The 17,925-nt window shown below is 28.9% G+C and overlaps 1 protein-coding gene across 1 annotated transcript; it reads right to left on the reverse strand.

The window, feature by feature from the left end:
- Nucleotides 1-14,333: 14,333 nt before the first annotated feature.
- On the reverse strand, nt 14,334-17,914 carry LOC126550109 (uncharacterized). The gene is made up of 2 exons (XM_050201073.1): nt 17,669-17,914; nt 14,334-16,323 (listed from the first exon to the last, which is right to left on the reverse strand). Exon 2 carries the CDS (start codon nt 16,296-16,298, stop codon nt 15,240-15,242), a length of 1,059 nt encoding a protein of 352 aa, XP_050057030.1. The 5' UTR covers nt 16,299-16,323; nt 17,669-17,914; the 3' UTR covers nt 14,334-15,239.
- Nucleotides 17,915-17,925: the final 11 nt, after the last annotated feature.

Genomic DNA, 17,925 nt, shown 5'->3' on the forward strand with positions numbered 1-17,925 from the left:
AGTAGTTGTCATTCACATGTATCAACGACGAAGGTTTTAACGATGTATCCGGTCGTACGCATTATTACTATTATTATAATATCGTATAATATATTACGGCATTTACTATACGTATAATAATAGACGTATGTTTGCTTGAAATATTTGTATATAGTTTCAATTTCTTGATCCTCGCCGTTGTACATAATATTATGTGTTTGTGTGTATATTATTAAAAAAATATGTTATTCGGTTTATTGTGCTCTATTGTATAATAGCTAATTCGTGTGTTGTCTGCGCGCAGTCTGCCCGTCTGATGTGCTATATTAGCGTGTCTATAATATATGTTTGTGTAGCGTGTGATGGTATAGTGTGTGTGGTTTTTTTCACTCGTATAATTAGCGTATATTAGTTTGTTGGAAAAAAAGTGTTCTTTTTCTTGAGCGTTTAGTGCATTCCAAAATAAAAATCTCATTTCGTTTTTATACTATTACTATTCTCATTCCCGAATGGCAGCTATAACGTATAATAATGTTCTACTAAAATATTATTATAACATACTAAATTTAGTGTTATAAGATATTACTTGTAAGTTATAATAAATCATAAATGCACTCACGAGAAATATATTGGCGTGAAATCTAGAATTCACACATGAATTGTATGTCGAATGATTAAAAAAAATAATTTTTTTCACTTAAATAATAAAAAATTAAATGAAAGTCAATTAATGTTTCTTTTATTGCATATTCTTTACTCTTTGGAAGGGATTTTTTCTACAAAAGTTGAAACATGACAATTTTTTAGTTTATTTTTTTAGAATTTGGTGGAATAATAATATAAAAAATGTGGGAGAGTCGATCACGAGTAGACATGATGATAAATTCAAATTGTTTTAAGAATTCTTATCGCGTCGTTATATAGTCTGTAAATCGTAGATCATTCAGTACGTTAAAAATAAAAAGTTTAAAAGAAATCGAATTTCTATAGGTCTCATTGCACACTGGCATAATTGGAAATGATCTAGTAGACATGGCAGCCAACGGAGAAATAGTAACACCTAGCCACCTAGGCACCTAGCTCGGTAGTAACTAATAATATTAGATTTCAAGACCCACACAAAAAAAATGAATAATTTATAATAATAACAAATTATAGGCAAGAATGCAAGACATGATTATATGATGTGAGGAGATACCAATCACAAACAAATTAAGATAAATTAAGTGGGAATAAAGTCATACACGACAAAAATAGTTATTATATGAAGACGTAGATTAGCCATTCTCGCTGAACACACCTATATCTCATATACTACCAAAGAAGAGCGTCCTGCAACCTGCAAACTTTGCGACAAACAGCTTACCTACAACCTACTACTAAGAAACAAATACTTGGAGAAGTAAACTCGGAACATTTTACGGACTGCAGAGCTATATTAATGTTATACTTTAAGACAATTTATATTATCAATTCTGCAAATATTCAATATGACCTACCCTCATAGAATTAAGATTAATATACGTAAAAACTTCCGGCTAACGACCTCAGACATTGAAGCCAGCTCAATAAAAAATAACTTTAAAAACACATTTAAATTTCTATGTTGAAAGTTAAAAAAAAATACGAAAAATTATAGCTTTCAATTTCCATTAAAATAGAATGTCAGCACTCTATTTAATTTCTCTCTCTGAGCAACATAGAAAATTTACGTTTAATTGCTAAACAATAAAGTACCTATAGTAAATACTTTAGTAGAATCAACTTATGTTATTATCTTTAATATTAAAGTGAATTAATATAATTATCAAACTTAAAATTAAAAACATTATCTATATGTTTGTACGTACGTTGACTTTTTCAAGATTGAGTCAGAGAAAAAACAAATATTACATTGATATCTTCTTAAGGCTATAAAGTTATTTTAAATATTTTGTGCATGTGCGATATTATTTAATTTATTATAGAAAAACGTCTATTCTTTTTAATATGTGTACTGTGTAGTGGTTAATCATCTTTTAAAAGTGTGATAAACCTATAGACAATATAGTTGTTTAATATAGCTTCAAATCATATTATTTATTCTAAAAACACCATAGACATGTAATATGCCTATACGTAGTACGCATGATATCATTTTTGAAGTTCTGTTAACCTTTTCACATTATTTTTCGGATAATTTCATAACTAATGTAAAATAATTTTTCATCGCACATAATATCTATATGGTTGTATGATAATTACGTCGTATTAGTTAGATTTTTTTTTATTATTAGATATTATAGTTCACTACCTATAATACTATTACCTATGTAGAGATTCGCACGGTAATAATATGAAGGTAGACACTTATCGTGAATGACATTATACATTTTATCGCCTATAATCCATATTTGCGAGCGTGACTAGGCACATTTACAAGTCTTTAAAGAGGGTATGAAGTATTAACACAGTTATTTAGTTCTAACGTTATATTAAATCGATTGAAAATTATCATGTTCAATATGACCTATATAATATACGATATACCGATCCTACGTAGGTATGATATAAATTTAACGTTTTATCAAAAATCCCATATAAAACGTTGACTTTTAAATAATGTATAAAATCATGATTTACATACTTTATATTTTGTATATCTACTAAATGTTTTTTACGAATACAACCAACACCACGGTAGGTGACAGGTTTGGTTAGTGATATGCATAGTATACCTATAATGTATGCGTATAATACTGAAATGCAATGTATAATATAATGTACAATAAACACTTCACTCGTGTTACCTAATTAAGTGAAAGCTCTAGTCGCCCGTCATTAATTATTTAATTATAAATATTATATTGTATTTGTTAAATTATTTCCGGTTTAGCTCACGTGGTACGATAAATAATAATAATATAATAGTAACATAATATACTCATACGGTTTTGTAGTCGTTATCGTATTCGAGCAAACAAAAGAAGCGTTTGTGTAATTGTTATTTTTTTTTTTAACATTATCAAATAATATGCATAATGTAATATATTATAAGTTAAGAAAAAAAAATGTATACATTATTGGCCCGCGTTACAACCACCGTCTGTCTGGATCTCGAACGAACAACAGCAGCGGTGGGTGTAATTTGTCGTCAAAAGCGACGTGTCGCGCGCGATCCGGAGCCAAATATTATATCGGACAGCTAGCGGCTAATTAACCCCGAACACTAAACAGATTTGAATAATAATTTGTTTGTCGTGTATACGTTATTTATAAAACGCGACAGTCGTTTCAGTCGATGTGTATATATTATACATGTAATGTGCCGCACATTATAATATATTTATATACACATCACACAGACGCACCACAACATAAATACGTATCTATTATTATTATTATTATTATAAAGAAAAAAGTGAAAAATAACAGTCGCACACAAACCATTGAATCGTCGATTAAACAGCGCTGTTGTCCATAATAATAATATAATATATTATTATTATTATCACCATCAGCACCGCTTTCCACCGCAGTATTCGAATTAATTACGTCTCGACCGCGAGTATATTTTGTGTGTACATATATTTTATAATTTATATAGGAAACATCGAACAGATGTGCTCCGCGAACCGTAACATATTTTTAATTGTTCTACCGGTAACACTGCGTGACACGCACTTCCGGCCACTACCGCCGCCGTCGGTCCCCACTGATTTTAGTTAATTAATTCCCCCGTAAACGTATGTACCTATGTATATATTATATCTATATTATTATTATTATTATAACGATGATTGTACACAAAAATTATATTTTATTATATATTGTTACCGGAAAAACGTTTTCGATCGATTCGAACATTATATTATATTGTGTTACCGCCATCGCGCATCGCCGGCCGGACGGACACTGTATACGAATACAATATGCGATAGATTTAAAGCCGGATATAGGTACCTATAGCTGTTGCTAGATTGTCGATTCGTGTGTAAAACCGATACTAAGTATAATTTGAGAGGAAAAGTGATGATAATATTATTATTTATTGCATCCCGGTGTTTGGGAAGTATCGATAACAATAAATAATTGTCAATTAACCATTAAAAAAAATAAAAAATGAATATAACCGTTAAAAAAAATATTTTAATAGGTAATTGATTAGCGTGGTTATATAGGGAGAGCCCTTCGTATCAAGAGTTTTATTAACACGTGTATTAATCATTCCCTCCACTATAGTGGCCGAGCAGCCCCGAGTTGTTGACAATGAAAAAATTGATCGAAAAACGTATATTACAGGTATCGTCCTACTGTAGTTATGTATAGCCGACACCGTATGTGGGTATATATTTTTATAAAGTACATGCTTTCTTTTTAAATTGTGTTCGTATTGGTACGACGAAGCGTTGCCGCGTGCGATTTTTAAATTTAACATAATCACCTAGGTATTACCTGTTATGTAATAATTTTAAAGCATGACAAAATTAGCTTACTAAAATAAGTGATAACACTTAAAAATAATGTTTATTAATAAATCCATCATCATACCTACTTCATAATTTATTTTGATGTAATATAAGCAAAAACCTGAAGCTGATTAACCTTTACATGAACAGCGTTTTTTGTCTATGATGAGAAATCTCAGACAACACAAATGAACAACCAAAAACTTAAGTGTTGGGGGGGGACATTGGGATCATTGTTATAGGTATAGCTATAGTGAACTAGCACAGTAAAAAAACAAAAAATAAATTTCATATATACCTACAGATGGTTGTTTTTTTGAACTATTAAAACACAACCATACTCTATAAATTTAGAATTTTACTGCTAATACTTTTGTAAAGTTTTTCCAACATAATAACAATGTTTAATGTTTTATGCAATGTTCTACTATATATTATATTCGTCTGAGAAAGGGCTGCTTAAATGCTTTAAGTATACTGTATATGTCTGCAGTATACTATAGTTTTACTATTGATTTTGATTTTTGACCAGTTGAATATGATAAATAATCGGAAACAAGAGCTTTTTACAATTTAGTAGGTAATCAATAATTTAACTAATTTTTATTGAGTCGTAGACTGTTGAACTGAACGATGGTTAAACTATTATATTTTACTTTAAAATGTTGACTTGTGTTTTCGTCTCATACATATTATAAAAGACAGACATAATATTATTAGATGATTTTGACGACGGTCCTCGATAGTCGATAGTATATGTGTATTATATTGTGTGTGGATACGTCGTATTCACCATGAAATGCTTTGTATTCAATACGTTTTAAACTAGAGAACATGCGTGCAACCGAGGAGAAGATGTATGCCTATATATCGGTTCCCTTTTGTTGTCACAGAAAACCCATGGTAATCGTTAATAAACCGTTACGAATTAACAGCTTGTCCGTTTAGCCTCAGGGCAAAAATAATATGTTTCAGTATTTTATTTTGAATTTTTTTCGGGAGATAGTAATATAACAAAAATAGAAAAATATAGTACGCGTGGATAGCTTAGTTTTGTGCCGATATCGGAGGAAATAAAATCTTACAATATTTTATCGATATTCGATGGTTAAACGCATACACAAGTATCAAGTGTACATTTATTCATTATTTTCAGCAATTATACATTTTATATTTATTTTTAATGTATAATATTAAAGTAATTTTACCACAATATATTCAAATTAATTTAATTTTAAAGTATATTAAAGTAATATTTCAAGTTCTTCTGTATAGGTACATATTATTATAGCCTAGCTTATTACTTTAAAGGTAACATAATGGAATTACACGTGCGTCTTTATCAATAAACATACATAAAAAAATGTAAAAAATTAGATTTTGGTATTTTTTCTTTATCTTTTTAATTCATTGTTGTTGACACTATAATTAAATAAGTAAACAAGATTGCTACATCATTATTGGCTTAAAATTTAAAATATTTATTACATTATAATATAGGTATAGCTATCTTATCTAATATTTTCTAATTTTCTAACAACATCATTACCTATTATATATATTCCTATACTGGAACGATTTATTATTCATATAAATATGCTTACCTATGAAATTTGTAATAGCAGCTGCTCGTGCTTCGTATTCGACCGTTTATAATAAAAATTATGATCTATTACATACAACACATAAATGCGTCCATAAATTATGTTAATATTTTTTCGTAAAAAAAAAAAAAAAATAGTAATGATAATGGTTTTGCTAAAACATTACCCGCAAAGTATATTTTTTGTCACAGTCGACTACCTACGCATTATCTACCGTCCGCCACCAACGATTATAGGATTTCCATATTTTTAAAATTTTCTTTTCCATAATATTATATATTATACATAAATATTTTCACCAACAGGCAATAACGCTGTGCATCGATACCGATATAATTGTATAATAATAGTTGATATTGCACGAGCCACATTTTTTCGATTTGCTTTTTTCCATGGATTCACGACTGTATATCAAATAGCTTATATAATCTTAACGCGATCATCAATATTAAGTATTACCTACGTTTCTGAATTATATACAACATGTTAATCGGATATTCATAAAGGTCTAATTATTTAAGTTTTAATGATTATTTTAATAAATTTTATAGTAAAGCCTTGAGGTTCCTATTTTTTTTTTTAAATAGAACCAGTTTTGAATTTTAATGTAAAAATTGTCTGGTTCTGCTCTATAGTGCGTATTACAGTGTGGTTGATTTTGGAATAAATTTCGGTCTATGGATGGAACCAATCTAAATCCAACAAAGTTGAACAATTATATAAATGAACTTTATAACTTATAAATGATATAATAATATTATCCATTAGATATGTCTGTTTAATTAATAATAAATAAATATGGCTATAAACATGAAAATTTAAATTTAATCCAAAACCATATCAATATCATCTACCTATACAATCATAAATAATACCTACTATCATATTATGGGCTCGAAACATTAGTAGTTATCTAGGTGGGAGTAGATGACAAGATGTATATTAATTCATATATTATACATATTTGTGTTGTGTTGTTGATAGATGAAAAAAGCGTATACGTCCCTCGTAAATTTAAGTGCGGTTGTCAACGTCGGAAATTCATCTGTTCGAATTTCAATATGTATAAACATAAAATTATCATGCATTTTTTTATTTTGCAGAGACATAAAATATTGCCACGCGTAAGAGCGGGTAATGAATAACTATAATGCCTGTCGAAAAAAAAATGTTATTTGATACATAATATATAGTAGTTATATCTATATATACCAAATAGTAAAACAGTATAACAAATTAACAACGCTGCACCGTATGGTTCTTTAATTATAAAATTAATTTTGGTATACGTCGACATAATATTAAGCGTGGTGGTGTACAAAATGTATTATGTTATATAATATATTGTTTCGCTACAAGTTGTATTTAAACGACAGTATTTGTAACTGACTACTGTAGTTTGACTGCTTCACAGCATCAAGGATTTATTTTCTGAAACTACTAAAACGCGAGCTTACTGGATACGAGAGGTACAAGTTCCATGTATTAAAATATTATTTAGTGTAATAAAAGATTTCTTATTTGGAAATCGAATAAATTCTTTTAAAAATAATTAGTTTAAGTGTCTATAGTATAGACTATAATAGACTCATCTATACTTATCAAATGAGAAGTATAATTTGGTCAAGGGTAATAAATTACTCGTACACTTATTATTGATATGTTATGTATTATTATATCGTTACTATTACTGATATAAACAATCATTTAATAATCGTATACTGATAAATACCTACTAAATAGGCATTTAGATATGAAATGATGTAAATTAAAAATCAAAATTTTGAGTAAACTGTGCTTAAAAAACAAAAATGGTTGTGTTAATAGTTATATTTCTTTTGAAATAAAATACTGATACATTTTCCAATATTTAGTAAACTTCAGTAAAAAACTATACTATCTGCTATATAAAGTACATAAAGATAAAAAACTATATGATGCGTATTCGTTAAGGGTGGAATGGCAAAGATATCATGTACCAGTTTTCTGATTGGCACTTGCGCGCCGTGAAGAACGACTGTTTTAGGTAATGTTTCTGATTGAAGAACATTTTATAATAATCATAGTACTACATTTCCTATAAATAATAAGGGTGTACAGGTTTATCTAATTGTCCGAGCTTACATCATTAACGAAATAAACTCAAATTCAACGTTATCGATCGAACCTTAAATAGAAAGAAAAGTATTTTAATTCAGACTATAAAACTAAAAATATAGACATAATTGTTGATTTAAAATTAAGAGATGTTAGATGATTAACGAATATCCATAAGTATTACTTAGGTACCTACATTAAAAAAATATTTATTAAGAAGGCAAGTTATAATACTAAATATTTATTGAAGCTAAAAGTATACAAAAACGAATTATTCAAAATAATAAATAATAATTATACTAATATTATGAAATAGTTGTATAATTATTATAATGTATCTATAAAATTCAGCGTATACAGCTATATATAATATATTACCCCTATATAGTGATTTTACCTATATATATAGAGCGGTACTCCGGGAAAATACGAGCCTATATAATGTTGTATAGTATCTATTATATTTCTAATATTATGTAAGTTGTACCTAACCTTCGACGTGGAAATCTCGTGTTTACCCGAAGTTAACGGAGGTGAAAAATGTGCCCATATATATGACATTAGTCTCGGTTGTTTTACGAGATGTGTCTATTGTTAACTAGATTAGTTTGGGGGGATGGGAGGGGGATGCCCTAATAGCGCAGCACTATACACGTATAACAATATTATACATATATAGCGCCTAAGTCCACGCACATCATACATAATATAATATTTATTATTATATATATAAACGTACATAATAATATAATATGATATATAATACGTTCGCGGTGCGTTCAAGTCTATTCCATCGATTTCACGGTGATGTCCATTGTGTATTACCCCCGCGCTGCGACGACGACGTTGCACATGTTTTCTTCGACCAGTAAACCTATATATATCTATATGTATTATTATAATGATAAAATAGTATGATGATAATAATAATAATAATAATAATAATTTTAAATTACTCCACGTTGCTGTATAGTATCAAGGACGTTGTTATTAGTTAATTTCAAAGAAAAAAGAAAAATGAAAAATGATTTACCGGGTGCCGTCGTCGTCGTGTGTATTATAATATGTAATAGTGCTGCTGCTCTTGCTACGGTGGCGGTGTCTGTAGACACGTGTTAAACGTTGTTGTGTCGTGAGCATTGGACAGCCGATATGGTCGTCGTCGACGTCGTATTATGTATTATATTTGGTCGTCGTGTGGTGCGTAACGCCTAATTAGACGACGTTCGTTTAGAGAAAATATAATCGTGTATCCGTCATCGTCGTGTCCTTTTCCCGCGCGCACATGAAACATAATATTATATATAATATATACACGTGAATAATATAATGATATGTTGTATTATAATATATAGGCACCCACGCGGGACCTACCGTTTTGCCGCGTCTTTACCACCCGATCATCGTTTTAACGAACCAAAAACTATGATTATAAATCATATTTTTTGTTCAAAAATTGTTTGTATAATATGTTGGGTTCTTATATTGCTTATAATTATCGAAAATATTATTGCATGATGTCAAATATTGTACGTATATGTATCAAATACGGTGGTCCCTTTAGAAAGACGGTTTCTGACAATAAGTGCTTACAACTACAGCCTATACCTACTGCTGCTTTCTCACGCTGTCTATAATACATAACATACGCATATTACATACGCGTATACAATTTAAAATAATTAACCGACACCAAATTCAGTGGCGTATACCTATGTGATGTTCAGCGATTAATATAATATTAACGGAATGTTTACCATCGTAAAAAAAAAAACGTTTATAGAAAATAATAAACATACATTCACATTTAATATAATATTGAGAGTAAGTATACATAATAGAGGTAACTACTATTTGCAGTAAACCGGCAGCTATATCATAATATTGAGAAGTTCCCCTAGCTCGAAAATTTTCGGTCACTTTGAACTTGTACATTATTACGTCATCATCAATACAATAGCCTGTGTTTAGTTTGAAATTCTGTATAACTATATATATACATTATAATATATATAATATAGAAATACCACAGGGACCTTATCGGACGTGAAAAGCAGCAAAACACGTTTCATATAGCTATGTATAATATAACTACCCCGTGCACACACACACTTAGCTAATAAATAATATATGTGTATGTAGTTTAGGTCCAAGTGCCATCAGTTCAGTTATATTAAGCTCCAACAAAATGGCGGTAGCGGCCGGCTAATTCAATTCCCTTGCCCTTTCACCGTTAATTGCCATTACACACTCTAAACAATAATAATAAACTCGTAAATACATGTATACTCTTATACCCTACACACAAACCCACAATTACTACCATTTCGTTAGCACACACACACCTATTTGGTTCTTTATTTTCGTTTGGTTCACAAATATACCATACATACTAATATACTATATATATATTACATTATTACATTATTACAAGCGAAGTGCGAACAAGTAGGTACGTTCATTTCAAATATTATTATGAAGTATAACCATTATAAATACATTGTACGTAGGTATTACAACTATAACGAGAAAATTGATATATATTATATATATTTACGAAGAAGGTCTGCAAAGTGGTTCTACAGTAAAAGTGTTCAATTTTATTTGTATAAAGACAAGAAAATAGTTTCATCAGCGTATCCACATAAAGTTCAACTATGGGAGGGTGAGATGGTGGCAATTATAATTTTTAACTGTCAATTGTTTTTTGGAATTTTTTGAAAGTGTTGTATTAAACACTCATGCATTTGATAATTTTGTTATTACATAAATACAATTAAAAAAAAACACGAGAAAAAACTAAAAATAAGATATAATATACCAACTGGCCCTCTCTCAAAAAAGTAGTTAATCAACTATATAATTAAATTAAAAATATTATGAGGTTATTATAGTTAACTAGGAATAAAATCTGCAAGGGACGAAAACTTTTGATTTACTCAATGTTTTGCGTTGGAATTATTATTCTTTTTATATCTCATCAATCATCACCACATATTTTTATAATATTATATTATATTTGTAAAATATATAAAACTATGTTGCATTTGTAATGCGATTTTATATTTATTTTTACTTTGAGTGCAAAAGTATTTTGATTCTAAAAAAATATATATTACACTCAGTCGGCGAGAACAATTCCGCAAATTTTCGGAATCGTGTTGATTTTAATAGCAATTAATATACATACACGACTACGCAAATTCCATACATACATGTATATACACATATATATATATATATGCGAATCCGCATAATTTTAAATTCAACGTTGCTATTCTGAAAACAAAATAATATAATATTATTGTAAGGGCCGAGCCACACTACATAGTGATTTTGGCGCGCGGTAAGCATACAACGGTGGCACCCGGTAACGCGCGTTACAATGACGCGCTGTACTCCGGCGATACACGCGTGTTTTCACGGCGCGTCAAAATCGCTATAGTGTATAACGAATAAAACTGTCGTTATTATATATTTTTTTTTTATGTTTTATTATAACAAACGTTTTAAATTGTATGATTATTAGTTGATCTTTTTTTTTTTTTTGTAAATTTTATAACTACTTATTATCTGTTCATAATATAATTGTATAAAATATTGAATACAGTATCACAATATCATAATGTCATTAAAATTTATATCGAGCGACCAAGAAAAAATTTAATTTATAATAACAAGAGTAATTAATTGTATGGCAACGTTGCATTTTAAATTATTCGGAAGTGTGTATGTATTATACTGTTATAAAGAAGATTAACATTAAATTATGATGTGAGCGGTATCGGTATCTATAACTATAACTAAATAAATAATTATTTAGTAGCTTAATATTATTAGTTGTAACTGTGTTATTAATTTATTATGTTATGGAGACGTGTTCTCGTCTTAGGCAGCGTTGAAGCGGTCCTTTAGCGTGATCCTATGTCAAGATGATAGTTTTGTTGAACTCTTTGAATAGTTAACGAATGGACTTAAAGAAACTTTTTTCCAATTTTTATTGTTGACTTAGAATTTTGGGATTTTGTGGTATTTATGTATACGTTTATTGTTTATATGTTTCTTTCAAACTACGTATTATTATTAAAGATATATTTTGAAATAGTTGTAATTTAGTTAAGTGAATTTATGTACAAGTATAATAGGTGGGAATTTGACCGTGGCTTGAATTTCTTGCCTCTAAATGAATTTAATAACTAGATGCCTAAGAATATTCGATTTTTCGTTTAGATTATAGATCTCAGATTCAGTTTTGTCGGTTGAAAATGTGAGTGGCGATGGCTCGACATATACATACATATATATATTATACACGTGCATTAGGCGGAATGACCGTACGATTTATAATCTCGCACCGATGACGAGAGATGGCGATAGCGACTTCACAGAGCTCTGCAGGAAAATAAAAGAATGGTATTGCAACGGTATAGTTGCGTTCGCTGGTGTCGGGGAATTATGAATTAAAATAGAAAACCTGTAAAGGTACGTACAGAAGGATCAATTAAAATGTCGTTAAGCATAAATATACGAGTGTAAAAAATACTACGATTGTTGTAGGGTGGAGGTGAAGGAGGTTAATAATTTTGATGCGGTGGTCCGATGTGTATAGACACAGTCGCGCGGTAATAATTAATCATTGCGCGTTTTGTTTTTACGTTAGACAATTACGTACACGATGATGATCATTTTGGCTACTGATCGTGTGCGTCAGTCAATGCAGCGTCTGCGGTCATCATCATCCGCCACACACAATTGACCTTTTACGAATATCGGTACATATAGGTAAGACAGGTAGGACAGGTATATGATGATGTCGGGTGCGCTTTTTCATACCTCATATGACGCGTTTCCGGTGGTGTCCCACAGATACCGCCCGTAATCAGCTGTGGAATTTCAAGTCAGTACAAACTAAATTTGATAGTTGAAAAATAATAAAATCAAAGCCACCGCCCATATACGTGTACTTACGTTGCAATACCACAACTATACTATATATTACATAAAAAGCAGTACATCAGTACCTACCTGCATGTATTTAGACTACTGTATTTTGTATTTGTCGTCCATTTATACAAATATCTACGTGTAATTAAGTATTTACTATATAATCACAAAAATTAAATTAGGTTTATGTTGAGGTACTTACCTATACTTAAGCATTATTATTTGTAATAATTTTTTTTTTATTTAATTTAAAACTTGAACTAATTTTGTTTCGAGTTACATCAGAAGGTAAACAATACAATATGATATAATTTAAGTGATTTTATTACATAGGTATGTCAAAAAATAAAAACAATTACTAGGTAATTAAGTTTAAACTTCAAATAAAATATAATATTTTGCTTGAAATTTATCAAAATGAAAATGAAATATCATAATCTGATAACATTCCTTTCTCTTTAAAAATTAATTCGATTATTAGAAAAGGATAATATTTTTTTAACGAGCTCTGTTAAGAGGCCGTCACACTAAAAGTGAAACGCATACAACGTCCGAGAGAACGCGCTGTTAGGTGTTTTCGTGATCCGCAAGCACGCGACGTTTTAACCACGCCCACTACTGGTAGTCGGCGGCCAGCCGAGGATTATGCCTATTCGGGAGCGGTGTTTATTATTATTTGAACCTTCGTCTAAGACGGATCGCGCGTAAATATACACGTAAATGGGTAAATGCAGCTGTAATATTTTTAATACCCGCGGGTACCGATGTGATTTGTATTTATAATACATTATTAGATATTTACTTCATGAAATATTTATAATAAAGTAAATAATAACTAATTTATAGCAATAACCTAAATTAATATTACCTAAATATCTAAATATTAGTTTTGTAATATTTAAATGTATTGCGTATATTTTACATTATACATTATTCGTGAACATGCTACAACTTACAAATTTTTTTGGTAATTCAAAGAAAAATAGAATATTGAGCATAATAACCTGTACCTACTTAAACACACTTAAAAATACATAATTTAATCATTTTATAATCTAATATTTAATTACCATACAAAATAGTAAAAAACAAATATTTCTTTAACCTTTTTTCAAATGTATTATATTTATAAACATATAACATAAAGGTAATAATTGCATTTTTCATGTACATTTAATATGAAATTAAAATTTTTATCATTAAATAATTAAATAAAATATACAAATTTAAAACAATACTTTTAATACTAAATAAATAATAAATTAAATTAAATACATTATTTCTGTATGGCTTTAAAGTGTTTAAACAGAATCTTGACTCAAGCTCGGGTACACTTTTTTGCTATTTTTAATTGAATAGCGAACATGTTTTGTGTCTAGCGAGTCTTGATCAAAATTTTGATTTTTTTTGTGTGTCTTTAACATTAAATAATGGGTAATACTAGAAAAAATTCCTGCCAACAGTTTTGCACTCCACCCAAAGGTTTTGTATAAAATAGTAATATTAATCCCCGTATCCACTAGTGTTAATATTAATTTTACAATAAAAAATATCCCCATCAGTCCCGAAACAAAAGTACCAATAGTTGTAAACCATCCCCAAAGTTGATGTAATTTATTTTCGACCATGTTGCTTATTGTCTGTTCGTCAATAAGATATTTATATTGCAGACCTTGGTTAGTCGTATCATATCCCATAGATTGTCTTATTAAATTATTTGTAGCAGCACTCACTTCTTGTGGAAACAATATATGTTGCTGAAAAGCTTTCATTGTGTCTTGTGTGTATATACCAGCATTCATAAGCGATTCTGGACTTTTGTACGACCACGTCCAGGTTGTAGCCGGTTTGAGCTTTTGTGGTTTTTTTATTTCTTGTATATTGGGTACAATACCAAACCAGTCTCCGTCCAAATTGAAGCCAGGTGGAAGTAGTATATTACAATCAATTTGAGTTCCAAATTGTTGCAATATGTGCGTTTTGGGGGCCATGAAAAACGTTTTGTTGTTATATAAAACTGGTAGTTCATTAAAACATACATTTTTTCTCGATATTTCAACATTTACCTTTTTACATTTTATTAAATATATTATTTCGCCTGTTTTCACTGCAGTAAAACCTGGTCCTTCGCCCATAAGATACGAAAAGTCGGAAATGCTCGAAGAGGCTAGTGTAAGCTTTTGTTGTAATATTTTTCGTTCGAGATCACACTGTTTTTAATTATGTCATTATACAATGATGTTATCGTAGATTTAAAGAAGTTTTCAACATAAACAAATTTTGTATTAACGTAGGCTAACAAATCAGTGTTTTGCGGAGAAATTGTTGTTGTCGTAAATCGATTGAAAAATGCGGTATCTACAAGTATGACTAACTGTATGTGTTCAGTTTGAATCACTGGCATCCCGCATGCAAAACTTTTTTTAATTTGTTTTAGGGAAAATACTATTTTATCCGTTTCCACAATATAGGTATATATATTATTTGAAAAATCATTAATGGCATTTGAAATTATTAACGATGCAGGACCATCATATAAAACATTGAAATCTTGTACTTCACAAGTGAAATGGTTGTTTGTCCATATAGTCTCTCCTTTAAAAGAATCAAAACCATAATTTTCAGATAATTTCATTTTGGTTCCTGTTGGAAGTATGAGGATATTATCTTTACTATTTGCTATAGCCGTACCTTCTGAAAGCAATATTTTAAATTTAGCTTGTACGACCACATCTTCCCACTCTCCTCTGCTTGATTTAAAAGTTGTGCCTTTACAATTACCATACTTGTCTAATGTTCCGGCAATGATATTTGTTACAAATATCGTTTCGTTTATTTTTAAATCTGTCACTACTCCTCCCGTTTGAAAAGTGAAAGATTGTTTCTGGTGAGTCTCTGAACATCTAGCACTACCTAACTCTATTATGTCGGAAAAATACCCTCCCTCTACAACTTGTGCGTCTTCAAACGCCGAACACCTTGTTATTAAATAATCAACAGTGATCAGGCATGATTTGAAATTAACTGGATATGTTTCAACCCTTTGCAATAGTTGTATTCTTGTTACCCGTTCTGTTTTCGAAGGTATTGGAAGATCACAGTTGTCTACTTCTAGACTGTCAAAGGAAGTTATATTTAGGTTAGGACCTCCGCAATCGTAAGCAATGAATCCAAAAGTGAAATGTATGGTTGTAATAATAACAAATAGAACTTTTTTGATATTCATGTTGAGTGTTGACTGGTTGTAATACCTATTATGAAATAAAATATAAATATTATATATAGGTACAATTTAAATTAAACACTTAATTTAAATATTGTGCTTTAAAAAATAAGAGAACGGATTTAAATGCTCTAAAAAACAAGAAAAATTTGTATAAAAATACGATTTAACGCACTCATAACAGCAATTAAAACTATTTTTATCATTGAAAAAATTTGTTTTACTGCATAAATTCTTATTCTATTAGGTTTTAATTTGATCTAACCTAACCTTAATCTGATCGGTAAAAAAAATATAGTAAATAATAAATAATAAAAATACAAGTAGGTAGGTACGACGCATATACGATTTTTATGTTTATTCAAAAATAATTCATTGTAAAAACTTGAAACTTGTATCAGATGTTTACATTAGTATTTTCATTTGAGAATTAATACCTAAAATTTGAAAATTTAAAATAAGGTTTCTCATAAAATGGGGCATACCCGTTTTTGACCAAAATCAAAAATGTATATAATATATGTAAAAAAAAAATAATTGCTGCTAAATAATTTTTTATAAGTTGCATAAAATGTTGTAAAATAAATATAGAACATTTTTAATATATAAGAATAGTAAAATATTAACATTATTTTTATGTTAATATGCCACAATATATATATACAATATTATATAAAAATTTTTAAAAAATAGTATACAATTTAATTTTAGGGTTTTTAATTTATCTTACAATTGCACCTGGATAGAATTATTATTCGTAAAAATACAATTCTTTACGAAATTATTTACAAAACGATATTAATTATACACACACAATAAAAATTATCACTATTTGTTTCATATAATATTTAAGTTTTAAAGGTTCTGCAACTTAAATTCAAATATCTTGGTACTATTCATTACAAATATTTACAATAATAGTATCTTGTATCTTTTGACAAAATTACATATTATTATTATTTTATTATTTTAAATAATATTATACATATTGTGACATATTAATATAAAAATAATGTTGATATAGATAGTCTTAAATTTTAAATAATTTTCTATATTTTATTTTACAATATTTTATGCAACTTATACTTTTAATAATTTTGCAAAAGTATTAAAAGTATCTATATAGGTAATTGCCATAATTTTACAAAAATGTTTGTTTTGGTCGAAAAGAGAATCATTATTTTTTAAATTTGGTCGAAATTTCGTAATATCATTCCGTTTGTAAGACTCGTCCAAATATAATAATCGAAAGTTAATAGGTACCTAATTATCTCCGTTCAGAATCATTTTTCATCGTATACAAGATTTATCAATGAACTAAAATTTAAAATTAAAAAAAGTATATTTTTAAGTAGTTATAAATGGGTACTTACAAATGATGTAGCGTTTGTTCTGAGAGTTGATGATATGTATAATGTATATGTATAAATACAAAACTATATATAATTTAAAAGAACACTGACTTTAAAAAAAACTGTATTTAGAAAATAAAAATTTGTCTGGAGTCTCGCAATGATGGTGACTGGAAACACTTACACACTGTAACTGAAACTGATCTCGAGACTGTGACTGAACACTGTATCGCTTTTTTAAATATCTATAATATAGGCTAATTTTTTTCTAATTTTTA

This window comes from Aphis gossypii, chromosome 2 (assembly GCF_020184175.1).
Source record: "Aphis gossypii isolate Hap1 chromosome 2, ASM2018417v2, whole genome shotgun sequence".
Taxonomy (NCBI): domain Eukaryota; kingdom Metazoa; phylum Arthropoda; class Insecta; order Hemiptera; family Aphididae; genus Aphis; species Aphis gossypii.